General features: G+C 43.8%; 1 protein-coding gene across 1 annotated transcript; it reads right to left on the bottom strand.

Moving 5' to 3' along the window:
- Nucleotides 1–5,098: 5,098 nt before the first annotated feature.
- FUT4 (fucosyltransferase 4) lies at nt 5,099–10,356 on the bottom strand. Its single transcript, XM_075742375.1, has 2 exons — nt 7,467–10,356; nt 5,099–7,175 (listed from the first exon to the last, which is right to left on the bottom strand). The coding sequence occupies exon 1, from the start codon at nt 10,217–10,219 to the stop codon at nt 9,122–9,124; it is 1,098 nt and encodes a 365-aa protein (XP_075598490.1). The 5' UTR covers nt 10,220–10,356; the 3' UTR covers nt 5,099–7,175; nt 7,467–9,121.
- Between the last annotated feature and the right edge of the window lie 4,778 nt (nt 10,357–15,134).

Genomic DNA, 15,134 nt, shown 5'->3' on the forward strand with positions numbered 1-15,134 from the left:
CAGTGCCCTGATGGTTCTACCGATGATACTCAACCTAGAGGCTGAGTAGATCATATATCTCGCTTGTATGCTCAGGGTAAAATTATTCCCAGATGTGAGATCAAAAAGGAAAACCCTCCCAGCTCCTGCCCTGGTCAGGTCACCAGGGCCGCTAATCAGCCTCCCAGGCTCCTGCGAGCTTTTCATCTAACACATTTCTTTTACTGCCTTGGTGATGTCCTTGCTTTCTCCTGCTCTCTTCCGGTTGCTGCACATGGGAAAAAGCTCATGAGGCTTTTCCAGCTTGTTTATGCAGGCATGGGAACATTCTGAGGCTATGGAAAAGTCTGTGCCTGTAACCAAAAGGGTCTCTTTGTGTGTTTTGTTGTGAAGTTCCTTGCATTCCTCAAATTCTTTAGGCAATGGGATTCAAAGTACTTCAGCAACTTAAAGAAAATATATTTTTGGTGACATTTGTTTATCTTTTCTATCATCTCACACATGGAGTCAAGCCCAGGTCTGCCACTCATTCATACTACCTGCAGCAATGGTGCCCTTGGAGGCTGCTCCAGAATGACCTAAGTCAGTGGTCCAGAAGGGACAGAAGGTGCCCCAAGCTTTAGCATCTGCCCACGTAGTGTGTGGACAGAAACATAGACCAGAGTCCTCCCATCACTCTGTCCCACCAGTCCCGGTGCTGCCACCCAGTAGAGAGCAGGCATGGGGTATGTCCCTGAGGCTCTGTACATTGCTGCAAGGGCCGGGTAGGATTTGTCAGCAACCTGAGTTTTGGAGTGTGCGTTGGACTTTGGACGATTCCTGACAAACCAGTTGTTAATGGTAACCCACTATTGCTTCTCAGTGATCCGCAACCCACCATGAAGCAGAGCTAGATAAGAACACAGGTCTTCCTCACTCCTTGACTCTGAGCAGGAGGCCAGATTTCCTCTCCTCTGTATCAGTAGGTGCAGAAGAAAATTGTTTACTAAGAACTCACCAGCTCCTCTGAATTACTCCTCACTTTAGTAACTTTCTAATTAGTAGAAACAGAAACGACTAAACTGTAAGGACAAACTACAATACAACTTCAGGCAAAGAATCTGAAGGGAAAACTAAATACTAAAACCAAAGGAATTATATGTTCTATAAACCTGAAGTTATTTCTTCAATGTGGCTGTCTGACTACTTAAATATTTGGTACACAATACCCCAAGAATGAAATGAAGCCTCTCAGGAGGTAAAGGTGAGCATGCTGGTTTCCATCAGTTGAGAGCTTGACTTCTTATTTCTAGGTATTCATCAACTCCAAAGCAGAAAGATACCTCCCACGGGAGAGGTTACTTGCAAAGGGACTGCTGGAATCAACAGAGTTCCAGGAAGCATCTTTCCCTATAAGGTTAATATGAAAATAAAACAAAATAAACAAAACAGACTCTTTGTTTTTTCATATCATTTGGGGCTCTCCAGGTGAACACTTCAGTTGCCATTCCTGCCCTGGCTAACCATTCCTTTTCTGGTTCTATTATGTGAATTGCCTCCTTTCTTTTGCTGCTGATAGACAAGTGTGCCCCAACCACCACCTGCACCTTCCCGTGCTGAGCATGGCCATCCTAGTCCTCTCCTTGTAGCAGACTCTACAGGATATAGTTGGTGTTTGACTGAAGATTGAATATTCAGCACCGAGGACAAGAATAAAGAAAACAGTCATAACTTGTAGGATTAAGTCACCTTAATAACTTGACAAGAACTCGGCAGAATGCTCACTTTTTACATTGTGGACAAAGCATAATTTTTAACTATGAATTTAATCCATTACTAAGGGCAGATAGAACCTGAGTGAAATCCTGGTTCCACTGAGAGCAGTGTCAGAAATCCTAGTGATGTTGTCATAAGGACCTTACCTTCTGACAAGCAGCCATAATTTCAGTTGGATTACTGCCTCCCACAACATTTTGGAAGGCTCATATTCAATTGTGTTTCACCAGAGGCCACCTCAGGCTAGGAGAGGGAAGGGGGCAGGAGAAGGGGTGCATTTTCTCACCTACAATGATCCCAGAAAAACTACCAAGTCTCCAGGTGTGAAAAAGGACTGAAAGTAGCCTGTGCCTCCCCTTGTCTTCAGTCATCTTTCTTCCAAAGGTTTAGGAAGGTTGTATGTTGGGAAGCATGATTAGGAAGAGATCTCTCCCTCTTTCTCTTTCCGTTCATTAACCTTCTGCATGCTCACACTCTCTCTTGAGCTCGCACACAGGCTGGCTCCCATAGATGTTTCCATCTTCACCCTTCCCAGTGCTAAATAGCATCGTCCAGGACAAGGATGGTAAAGGGACAGAAAATTGCAAGAAGAGTCGGAGGAGCTGGTGGTAGTCATGTTCTCCTCTTTTTGTCATGCAGAGGTAGAAACAGGCAGATAAAGCCCAGGATGGAAGCAGCTGACTGCAGCTGTGTAAGCCTGGACTATCTCTGGAAATCAAACGTGCTCTTGCAAAAGTGAGGATCTGTCCCAGAGGGCCTACAGTGAAGTCCTCAGAAGACAGGACCCAGGGCTATATTCACATATAACTTGCCCACAGCTACAGCAGAAACGTCTACAGCAAAAACCTCCTGGCTCTTAGCTCAGTGCTATAAATCCAAGAGCAACATGCCTTTTTCCAGTTACATCCATGAAATATATTTTTAAATTCTTATCATTATTTTAAAGTAATTTTGTAACTGGTAGAATACATTTAATATCTATGTTTAAGGATAAAATCTAGGTTTGACATAATGGCAGCAGTTTTCATATTTGGAATAAAAACCACACTGAATTACAAGGAAGAGTAATTCAGCATCATGCAGGCTCTAGCTTTTCTCCAAAGGTTCAGTGCAGACAACATTCCTCACCAGTTACTGTAACAGGGCGGTGAACCTGTGTTTTTTCATTAATATGCCCGACAGTGCTTTATCAGAGCCCGAACCCAGCATGAATGATGCTTTAATTAACCTAATCCATTTTTTCACAGCACAGAGATACTGAATGAAGTCTTTGTGTTCATAGTCCATCTCTATGATTCTATGATTCTGAGATAATACAGCAGTGGGAATCTTCAGGGGTACCTGATAAAATAATCTTCAACAATAAACAAAAAACTCCCAGCATAAAGTCTCAGCCTTAAAATCTGATGAGATGTTTGATTCCAGGCTGGGGTCCCAGATAAAATACTACCATAAAAACATGCTTCTCTATTTTGTCTTTAGCCTCCACTGCATACTTGCATTTATCCCAGGACTACTGCAAAATCCAACCAAAATTCTCAGCAAACATCCGTATGTTAACTTCTCTCTTAGCTCTGCTTCTCCAAAGTAAGAAGCCATCAGAGCCACAAGCCTTGTGCACATTTGAGGAGCAATATGTGAACAACAGCATTAAGGCAAGCAAAATGTAGGTTTGGGAACGGAAGGGAAATAAAAATGCTCAGAGCTCTGCCTTAATCTCGGGAGACCATTCCTACTCAGAAACAAATGTAAGCATGAGCACAAGCATGACCGAATCTCTGTTTTCAATGGGGGCTGGAGTCAGCATTTCCAAAAAAACTCTCTTTGTTCACAGTTAAGTATTGAAAATGTATATCCATGCTTTCCTGCAATTGCAAGTTATCCTTTTTTTTTTTTAATTCTGTATAATTTTTCCATTTTAAATCCAAGTTTGCATTTCATGTAGTCTTGCTGTGCTTGCTTCAAATAAATCTACCATCTTTAACACGGTAGAAAATTATTTGGCAGCATTACAAATGCACCAAAACGTACTCACAATATGACAATCTACACTTTCTTTTGTAATCATCTTTCTGCCTCCTGCTCATAAACAAGACGGCCAATTTCCAGTCACAGGTGCTCTTGCAAACAGCATCTCAGAGCTGCAGTATGCCACAACTTGGACATTGCTAGTGCTCTGATTCTTCCTGCATTTAGCTTCCCGTCATCCAAAATACACAGAGCGTCTTTTTATCCTGTGGCAAATTCAAGGACGCAAATGCAGAATTGTCTTCCATAATGCATATAAATAACCCGTGGGCTGATTAAGTTCAAAAGATGGTTTAATAAATAGAGAGAAATGCAAATTTCAAATTTTGGACCATCTTTTGATAGTTATCAAGATAATATTATTAAAATATTGAGTGTTACTGAAAAAGTCAAATTTTAACTCTGTTTGCAAAATTTAAATCAATGCAATTATACAATTCCATGGAGTTAAAATCACTGAAGAACTTTACTGGTTTGGAGAAGTATTTAGTCCTTAAGAGAGAATTTTCCAGTTAAAAGGGGCTTGTAGTTTCGGGACACTTCCTGAACACACTGAGCACCTTACCGCCAGCACTGCCAAATCCCTGCACCTCTCAAAGCACTCATGAAAAACAGGCTTTGTCTTACTCTTCTCAGATATTCTTTGGGGTGAGTCTCTCACAAATAGCCACCACTGTGCCCAATTTAGGCTTCAGTAATTAGCTCAAGATCATAAAGCAAAACATCTGCAGAAGACAGAGTAGACATAGATACTCTGGCCTCAAGTATTGTTTTTAAACTGACCATACAGAAGAAAATACAGAATCACACAGGTCATACTTGTTAAACAGAGTTGGTTACAAGCAACAACTGACTTATTCAAATAATGACCTTTTTTACTGATTAGAAATAGGCTTTTATACTTGGATCCTGATTTATCTTTCGTTAAATACCACTTAAATCCATATTAAGTCATTGTGTTTTCTTCAACAGATTTTAGATTGAGGCAGCTCTGTGCTCCCTACAAAGGACTGCTTACACTCTTAAAACAAATACCATTTTATATGATTGTTGGATAGAAAGCTGTGCAAGTGAGTTTAAAACTAATCAGGTGTAACTCACTTCATAAGAGTCACCAAACAAGCTTGAATAAATAGTACTCAATGTTTGGCAGAAAAATATTTCCACCAGTTTCCCCAACCCAGAGTTCAATCACATCTGGAAAACAACAACAAAAAAAAAAAGTTTCCCCTCTCGGGCATGAGCAAACAGTCAGTTTAAGCTCTACTTACAGAGGTTAAATGTGATGGTGATACATCAATCACCTGGGGGGGGGGAAGCGAGGACTGTAAGCACTTACTCCATCCTGGCTGGGCAGAAAGTTTCAGAAATGCTGAAATTTCTCCATACTATGCACCAAGCAGTACAGAAGATGAGTAAAGAGAGAGGTAAGCAAACACCTGTGCTGCAATCAGTTTTAACAAAAGCTTAGGGAAAAAAGTTGGGCCCTTCGTCTTTTGTTGCTCAGTTGAAGACAACAATGAACAAGCATGAAAAAATCTGCAGCTAAAAAGCTAGCTGTAGCACGACCTGCTGAATATCAAAATAAACACAATCTCAATTTCATCTTGAAATTTAAAGGGGAAAAAAAAATCCAACCACATTCAAATTCTCTGTAGGTCAAGAGAAAGTTTGGGGTTTTGTTTTGTTTGAAATGACATTTTTCGAACACACATCCAACTTCAATAAATGCTCCTTTTCATACAGAAAATAACTCAGCACAGAATCTCTTATGAAAATATTTTTCTCCTGGCACAGCCAGGTTTCATTCCTAACCTCAGACGGTCTGACTACTTTGAAAACAATCAGCCACTTCTATTGATTAAACAAACATGAAAAGAAATAATTTCTCTTTAAAAAAGCAGTTTTCTACAGCTTTCATATCACAGAAAGAAGACAAAATTAAAAAGTAGGGTCATTTTGTGCTACTTCCTTTCTTTAATTTTATTGAGTGTCAATCTAAATTATTAATACAAAGTTACTTCATTCTATGAAGGTTACAAAACCTTACAGTATAAAATTCCCTGAGATACAATATGTAATTTAAAGGATCACATACTTTTCTATTCCATTTATACCATAATCAAAAAGTAGCATTAACTCTTCTCCTTATAAAAAACAGAAGATAACGATCTTCCTTTCTCTCCCTCCACCCCAATATTTTAAGGCATGGCATAAAACACTTTTTCAAAACGTATTCAAAAAGATTTTTCTACTTAAAACAGAAAATAAATTTGCTTCATTTTTATAGATGGATTACATACATCCCCTGCAATATCTTTGGGAGTTCGATACCTGATCTACAATCCAATTTGCTCAGGCAAACTTTTTATTTATCATCGAACTTGGGCTCTACGGAGTAAATCACAAAAGCCAGTCCTTAGCTCGTAACAGTACACTAACTATCAGCTGCTGGAGGGGATGAGCTAAAAACCAAACTAGATTTATAGAGATGCTGTACTACTGACTTCAGCAGCTGTAGACCAGGGCTGAATTTCCTCCCAAATCTAAAGGGAAAAGTGTGCAACGCTCACAGAAGAACGATGAAACAAGAAAAGGTTTCTTCTCTCCCAACGCAAGTGCTCTGCAATAATTATTACAAGACTGCAGTTTTCATTGTACAATTCTTGAAAATACTCAATGCATAACTTACAAATGCAGCACAACTATGACCACCTTACTCAAACAAGGTATTCTAATTATTGCATAGCTCTTTTCTGAATTTTACAAAACTCTAGTTCATCAAAGATTTCAACTGCTTTTCTTAGAGAGGCTGAGAAAAAAATATCAGTTGCCATTTTTGGAAATTGCCATGCTCTTGTAGCTTGATCTTCTGCTTGCAGCATTACTAATGATTACACAGAAGAACTGTGTGCCTGGAAACTTTCAGAAATTGCTAAAAAATTTAGGAGAACTTCAAAAAATACATTAGTTTCAGCAGACTGATAAAAAGTAGCGCATTCTTAGTTTTCAAAGATTGCTCATGACTTTTAAGATCAGATTTGGTATATATTTACATGAATTATAATAAAACCAAACAGAAAAAAAAGGATAATTCAAAGGGAGACAGATTCTATTATCCTGACACTTAGCTATTACTGTTAATGCTATACTTAAACTAGATTTTTAAAATTACCAAAACCAATTTTATGGGAGTAATGGCCACTTGTAGAGAAACAGATGAGCGTGCCACGAAGAACATGGTTTTGCTTTAAACAATCACTTAAGACGTGTTCAAGTGAAAATGTAGCACTAGGGACCATCCCTACTACACTCCACATCGCGCTGTCTTCTCTCCTTTCCCAATAAAATTTCTCCGGCAGCTCTGGCATTAACGACAGAAATGTTCGTGACGTACTTTCAGCCATCCTTGCCTGCACAAAAGCAGAAGGGAATAAACATAGGAGCCAGCAAGATCTGATCTGGTAAATCTGTGCAAATTATTAATGAACTTCATTATTACTATGATTATGATGATGATGTTTATAATCAATAATCCTTGGTTCCACGATTACCTAATCATGGAGAACATCTAATTTAAAATAAATTACAGGAGGCTCCCTGCTCATAAATCTTAAAAGCACCTACCTGACATCCCTTACTGCTCAAGTCAAATCTAATTCTTTTCTAACCTAAGTATGACTCACAAATGCCGGTAAACTCACCTGTACTGATGCCCATCTTTTATTTGCAACTGATTTTCTTATTTTCCCACCTGTTCTGTGCCTGTGATTTTTTTCTGAGGGAAGTCTCTGGGCAACTCCATGGATTATCTAACTCCGATTAAGGATGAATCCCTTAATCGTTTGTGCAGGACTCTTGCAGGTTATCATTTTTTGCAACCAAATCTTATAGTTGCAAAGGGCAGGGAGGGCTCAGCTTCCCGAGGATCTATAATTGCAATTGAAGTTTCTTTCTGGATTTCACCATGCAAGATTGCACGTAACCAAAAAGTAACCATACACTGACTACTAGGAAGACCTTACTCCAGCAAAATGGCAGAGTCTGAAAGGGAATAACTACTGTAAATGTTCCTGGTAGGCACTGAGAGAAGGAAGTTTTATCTTAGGAACCTATTTATTGATTAAAAAACTGAGCCAGAAAAACCCCTCAAAATGAAAGGGAAAAAAAATAGCAAATCTTTCCCTTTTCGTATTCTTTCCTCACACAATCTGTATTTTACTAACGGACTAGATCTTAATCTCTACAGTAATTTTCTTTTTGAAAGGCAGTGATTTGGAACTTGAGTTTGGGCTTTTTTTTTTTTTTTTTGTAATTATGATCTTACAAACAGCAAAGTAGCATTCTGAGTAGTCTATCATCCAGCAGAATTTTTAAAAATGTGTGCCATAAACCAAAACAATCACTACACAATAGGACTGCCTAATGATACTAGAGAAATAAGTTAGCCTTTCTGTACACATACAGTAATAAAAACCCTGTAGTTCTGAGCCTTCCCCTGCTTTTTCCTATGGCAGTAATTTTGCAGAGAAAAACATGCAGACTCCTGTAAACATTTTCTAATTCCTGAATAAAGGGAGGGTGGAAATGTTCCAACATTTTTTCTACAGTCTGTCTTCTCCTGTATTTAAAGCTCTTGTCACTTTCATACAGGATAAACATGCCTATGGTTCTGGAAGGCAGTGGAAGAAATACTCTACGTCATCTGAGTTGTTTGTTCCACCCAGATCCAGTTCTCTCCACACACTTTTTCCTAAATGGCGTTATTAATTGGCTCAAAGCATTATTAGTTGGCTGGTGCAATTTTGAACATTGCTAAAAAGTGCTACTGTATCGATACATTCTTACGTTCAACACTTGCAGCTCAGAATTTGCAAACAGCTTTCACACGCATAATATTCACTGTTAAAAATATTCACTTCTGTGTTCAGAGTACAGAAAGCCAGCGCTGATCATGTATCCCCTGTAAGCAGAAGAAAGTTTCACAGTCCAGGAAGCTGTCATAGCCGAAAAAATTGGTTTCAGCTGTACGGCTGAAGAACTTGGCATCAGTTATTTATGTCGAGCTATGCACAACTGTAAAGGTTTCAGATCTGTATGACTTCTGGAAATTTTGCTCTTGAAGAATCATCTTGCCTGATGTTTCTTTGTACTTTCATAATTTTGCACTTTAATAAAAATGGTCCTTTTGTAGGCTTTTCACAGCTTGTTTACCTGTACCTGTATGCTTCTCTCGCTGATGACAGCCTTCTGCATACCACCTCGGCTAACAATCTCTGTGAGACTCATCCTTTGTTAAGTCTTGACGCAGTCCACTGCTGGGATGGGCTGGCCAAACAAGCCTCACTTGCCAGGAACATCAGCTTTCAAACCAGCTGGCCAGATTTCGTACAGTTTTGATTTGATTCCCGGCTGCCTTCACAGCCTCGCAAACCTTGCAGAAATGCTCATCCCAGAACGAGGTGACGTGGACCTCGTACTTCTTCCTCCAGGCAAAATACCTCCTGTAGTTGGGTTTGCTTTTATCGAGGAATTTCAGGTAGGTGGCCAGCAGCTGGGGGCTGGGGAAGTCGTCGACGTGGATGAAGGAGTCTGGGGGGATGAAGCGCTCATAGTTGGCCCTGCGGGGGCCAAGGACAACGGGCACGGCGCTGGCAGCGAAGGCGTTTCTCCAGAGCTTCTCGGTGATGTAGTCGGTGTGCTGGGAGTTCTCGAAGGCCAGGTAGAACTTGTAGGCCGAGACGGTCTCCACCACGCCGCCCTTGGCCAGCGCCAGTCCCCGCGCCCCATACACGTCAATGGCGAGATGCTCCTTCAGCTGGCGGTAGTAGCGCACCCGGGCGTGCTCCTCGTTCCAGTTGCTGATGACCCAGGCCACCAGCCGCGTCTTGCGGGGCAGGACGAAGGGCCGGGGCGCTGGTGGGGCGTAGAGGTACCCGTAGGGCACGAAGACGTCCGAGTCCCGCCGGTAGGACATGGTCCAGTTGAAGAGACCGGCCAGTCCCCGCAGCCCGGGAGAGTGCGAGGGCGACTCGAAGTTCATCCACACCCAGAGCTGCCGCGGGGGCCGCGGCTGGGGCCCGCGGGGCAGCCCCTCAGCGCCGTGCTGCGCCAGATCGCGGTGGTGGAAGAGCACCGCCTGCGCCTCGTCGTAGCGGCTCCGGTCGGCGCTGAGGCGGCAGCCTGTGATGTTGTAGCGCCGCCGGCAGTCGGCCATACGGCGCGGGCGGCCGAAGGGCTCCCACCACAGCAGCACGTTCACCTCGCCGCCGTCCCGGCCTCCCGCCGCGGCCCGCGGCGCCGCCGCCGGCTCCGGCAGGCGGGCGTAAAGGGCGAGGGCGGCGGCGGCGGCCAGCAGCCCGGCCGCCAGAGCCCACCGCCGCCCGCGCAGCCACCGGCGCCACCGCCGCGGGCCCCCGGGCCGCCCGACAGGGCAGCGGCGCGGACCCGGCTCCATCCGGGCCGCCCGCTGCCGCCGCTCTGCCCTTGGCGGCCGCCGCGGGGCAGCCGCGGGGCCGGCCAGCCCATGCTGCGGCTGGGGCTGCGGCTGCTGCTGCTGCTGCCGCCGCCGCCTCTCCGCCCCCTGCCCCGGCGGCGGGGAGGTGCCGGTGCCACCGCCCCTCCCGGTCATGCCAGCCAGTCCTCCCCGGGCGGCCGGTAACTCCACCGCCTCCCGGCCCCGCGGCCGCCCGCCCACCGCTGCGGCCCGCCCCCGGGTGCCGCCCTGCCCCGCCCGCGGGACCGCCGCTGCTCGGCCCGCGGGAGAGCGGTCCTCAGGCTCCGGCGGGGCTCCGGGGCATCGCCCTCTCTCCTCCGTGCGGCGGGTGCCGCGATGGCAGCCCCAGGGGTCGCTGAGGTGCGGCGGGCAGGTGCAGGCAATGGCAGCCCTTAATCCCCAGCCCGCTCGGCTGCTCATCGCCGACTCGGGGCTGCAGAGGGAATTTGTGTCTCCACGCTCGGGAAGGGCCCCAGGCACTGGCACACCCGAGGAGGGGTGTGAGGCCGGCTCGCAGGGAGCACCCTCACCCTGTGAACGCGGGTGGGAGCGTGGGGCAGAGGACCACGGGCGGAGGAGAGCCCTGCCACATGCGCCACGAAGGCCGACGCGGTGTCACGCCTTCCTGCCCTCTCGCCCAGGTGAGAACAGGACCGCTCTGCTGCTTCCCACGCGCCTTCTCACCTCTTCCAGTCCACGCCTGAAACAGTCAGAGGTTTTAAACTCTGGCAAAAGGGTTTTCCCACACCAGCTGAGCTATGGTTTACATGCTGTACTCGGTGGCCTTGCAGAGAAGTACTTTGGAAGAGGCAGGGGATTTTCTTTTAAAACAGTTGGAATTTAGAGAGTGAAGTTGAGAGAGGGTTTGAATAAATCATTTATTTAGCCAAAAAAAAAAGCAGCCACAGTAGCTTTGAATTCCTGCCAAATTCAAAGAGTTTCAAGCACCTCTAAAAGGATTAACAATTTGGAAAACTAAAAGAAAAGAAATTAAAGAAGATGATGGGTTTTTCTCCTTTTAAAACTTTCTTAGAACCACATATGCTTACATTCAAATTTTTAAATCTCACAGCTATTTAAAAACTACAAAACCTTATAGTTACCAGAAAATTACTTTTCCCAGCTATGTTTCACAGAGCTGGTGTGAAAAAGTATATCAGATATAGGCTCAAAACTTTTTTCCTAACTAACTTGCTTCAATGAACTGAGAGATCATTGATTCACACAGTTCAGAGACTGTACAGCACTGGAGAGTTTCCAGCTCTGACACTATGCATTTTCACACCAGCTATAGATCCAAGGTCCTCTCATACAGATCTGCTGAAGGCAGCGGAGTTCCACCAGACATAAATTCTCACCGACCCTTTGGACTGCAGCATATCTTTTGCACATCACATAGGTGAAGGCCCTGTGACTTGTCTCTTTATTAGTAAAAAAAGTGATTCAAGCCTGTTTACCCCCCCAAAATAAAGAACAGTTGTGTGTGAGGTTGTTATTACATTAGTAACTACGTCATGTGCACCTATAAACTTATTAATTGTACTTAAAAGTGCTTGCAGGCTTCGGTTGCCCATGTTGTAAGCACTCATAAAATGTAAGAAATGCCAACAGCTGTGGTCATAGTATCTTGCTGCCTCTGCTGCAACGTACACTGTTGGTTGGAAGGGATCTCTGGAGGTCACAAATCCACCCTCCCACTCAGAGGAGCACCATTGCCAGCACTAGTCAAGGTGCTCACCTAGATTCTGGCTGTACCTGCACCAAGGTGTTGAAAATATTCAAGGATAGAGACTCCACAACATCTCTGGCAGCCTGTCCTAGGGCTGCACCACCCTCTCGGTCAAGAATTTTTTCCTATTGTCCAGCCCTGAACCCCCCAATCTGTAATTTATGTCTGTTGTCCCTTGTTATATCCAAAAAGAGTCCAGCTCCATCATCTTCATAAGTTACCTTCAGGTAGTTGCTGGCTCCCGTTAAAACATCCCATCACCTCCTCATCACATGACTAAACAAGACCACCTCCCTCAACCTCTGTTGAGGGTCTGTAGGGTCTCTTATCATCTTGGTAGCCTTCCACTGGACCATGTTCTCAACATCCTTCTTGGGAGGCTGGAAACTGGAGACAGTATTCCAGGTGCTGCTTCACCAGTGGGGGATAATTACCTTCCTCAACCTGCTGGACGTACTTCTAATGTTGCCCAGCACATGGCTTGCTTTATTTTCGAGGAAAGCTCACATTCAGCTTAGTGTGCATAGAATCATAGAATCATAGAATGGTTTGGGTTGGAAGGAACCTCAAAGATCATCTAGTTCCAACTCCCTGCCATGGGCAGGGACACCCTCCACTAGACCACGTTGCCCAAAGCCCCATCCAACCTGGCCTTGAACACTTCCAGGGATGGGGCATCCACAACCTCTCTGGGCAACCTGTTCCAGTGCCTCGCCACCCTCATAGGGAGGAATTTCTTCCTAATATCTAATCTAAACCTACCCTCTTTCAGCTTCAGGCTAGTACCCCATGTCCTGTCACTACACGCCCTTCGTGCAGCCCCCAGGTCCTTTCCAGCATGGCTCTTTATCAGCCAGCCGGTTCCCAGCCTGTACCAGCACATGGGGGTTTTCTGCTCCACACACAAAACTTGCTCTTCCTCCTTGCTGAACTTCCCAAGGTTTCTGTTGGCTCACTCCAAGTTTAACAAGGCCTCTCTGAACTGAAGTTGTACAAGCCAAGATGCCAACCCTGCTTTCTAATTTAGTATTGTCTGCAAAATAGTGAGAAAAACAATAGTAGCAAAAAACCTGTAAGTAGCCATAAACATAAGACCTATCTTGACAACTAGCACTGATTTTAGTCACAAAATGGGAGTCTGGGGAAATTATTTTACCGCAGTAGAAAACTGCAAACAAATGTAGAAATACATTGCTAAGGGAGAGCTAAATCCTCTGAGGGCGTGAGCTGTACCTAGAATCGATCCAGAATCTAACCAATACAATGAACATTACCTAAAATGAGCACAGTCCCTAGTCTGCTTTAATTAAGGATTCAAAGTGGTCCCAAAGCTCTTCTGCTAGTAATTTTAGCCATTTCTACAGATAATGTGAGAAATTTGGGACCCACAAAAGTCAGCGGGAGAACTCAATTGACTTCTGTGGAATTCTGATTCACTCAATAAATTTGATCGTATCAGCTGCAATGGCAGTTCTTATTTTCCTTCAGGAATTTAAATGTCAGCATTGGAGGAGTCTTTGTCTAGTCAAGTTTTCATTTCTGCTGCTTGAAGATTTGATGCTAAGCCATTCCAATTCCAAAGCAAGGCCAATTGCATTGATGATGCCAGGCCTGATCCTGCAAACAGTCAAGTTAACAAAAATGTTGGCATTAATTCAGGGTTTATGAAATGTTTCAGGACAACTCAACATGGAAGTCTTTATAAGCCAAGTAGTGACAAATTTGAAAATATATATGTATTCTTTCCTTGTGAAGAACAATAGCAAGAGTTGGCTAGTTACTTTTGATTTTTTGCAGTCCCACAGTGATCTTCAGCATGATGTTCAGCTGACATCCATTTTAAGACTATTGTCATGTGGGAACAAATCTGTCGAATTATTTAGCATGAGATCAAAACAAGGCTTTCTATATTTATCAACACACCATCAGCTAAAGCTCCACACTTCATACTGAAGAAAGCTATTACTGAAATCCACAGTAAGTTGTGATGATACATACAGCATGGAAATCCAGTATTATAGCCTATTTGTCTTACTACGGCAAATAAGAATTAGATCAATTCAGATGAGAGGACAGTAGCCTAAAATGTTTCCATGAGTAATACTGTCACTGTAAGTTCCTTTTCATGTTACACCTGCCTCTGTGGAGACAAAATACATGTTTACATTTACACGTTTTGAGGAGTCCACTAGTTCAAAAGTATTTATAGAATTTGTATCTACAGCATGATGAAGGCTATTTTCAAGGCATATTTTAGAATTTTTACAAATTACAGATCCAATTGTTTTGCTATTGCTGTGTGTTCTTCAAACTCCTCACAATGTGGGAGATGATAGCACAGAAAGATATTTTAGTTAGATATTCATCGTAGTCACTACTGAAAGTAACGATAGGTGTGTCTTCAAGTAAGAGTCTAGCAGCCTCCTAGAAATTTTGGTGTAGTAAACTTACAAGCAAGAGGTGGTGTGTTGCTGTAGAGTGAGGGATACAGGGAGTGACCTCACTGTCCGGACGAGGGTTAGAAGTCAGGTGTCCTCAGACCCACGTGTAGGTGAGGGATTTATCTCTCCTCTCACTCTGACTTGGGAAAAACTCTACAGATGTCACTGGGCAGTACAACACGATGAAAGTTGAGTAGTGTTACCAGATGCCTGCAGACCTTCCAGAGGAAACACACCTGGTTTTGTCTGCTTTGGAGACAAACCAGCCCAGGAGATAGCTCCGTGGACCACACAGACTTCTTGGTACTGTATACACAAACTGGGGAACTGTGGTTTAACTGCTCTGTGGAAACCACAATGAGCTCCACTGTTGCTGATAGGAATTTAAAATAAAACGCTGGCTGTTAGTAATGAAGCTGTTGCAAAATAAAAAATATTTTGCTTATTTGAAGGTTAAACGTTTGCCATTTCTAACAGCAATAAATGTTTTCGCTTCCCAGCTGGCTTCCTCTTCTACTCTGACTCACTCTGTTTTGTCACACTTGAGAAGTATTAAAGCCTAGAAAAGTCTTTGAAGTTATTTGTCAACTCTCTTGAAAACACAGTTTGAAAGGTACTGTAAGATGCGGTTGTATTTTCAGACATAGCTATCAAGCCAGACATTCTGTCAACCAGGGAAACCCTGTGGAGTTTTTGATCCTAAGAA

This window comes from Balearica regulorum, chromosome 1 (assembly GCF_011004875.1).
Source record: "Balearica regulorum gibbericeps isolate bBalReg1 chromosome 1, bBalReg1.pri, whole genome shotgun sequence".
In the NCBI taxonomy this organism is placed as follows: Eukaryota; Metazoa; Chordata; class Aves; order Gruiformes; family Gruidae; genus Balearica; species Balearica regulorum.

Excerpts from the sequence above, each read along its gene's own strand:
- FUT4 (XM_075742375.1), bottom strand. The coding sequence starts at position 10,219 with ATGGAGCCGGGTCCGCGCCGCTGCCCTGTCGGGCGGCCCGGGGGCCCG.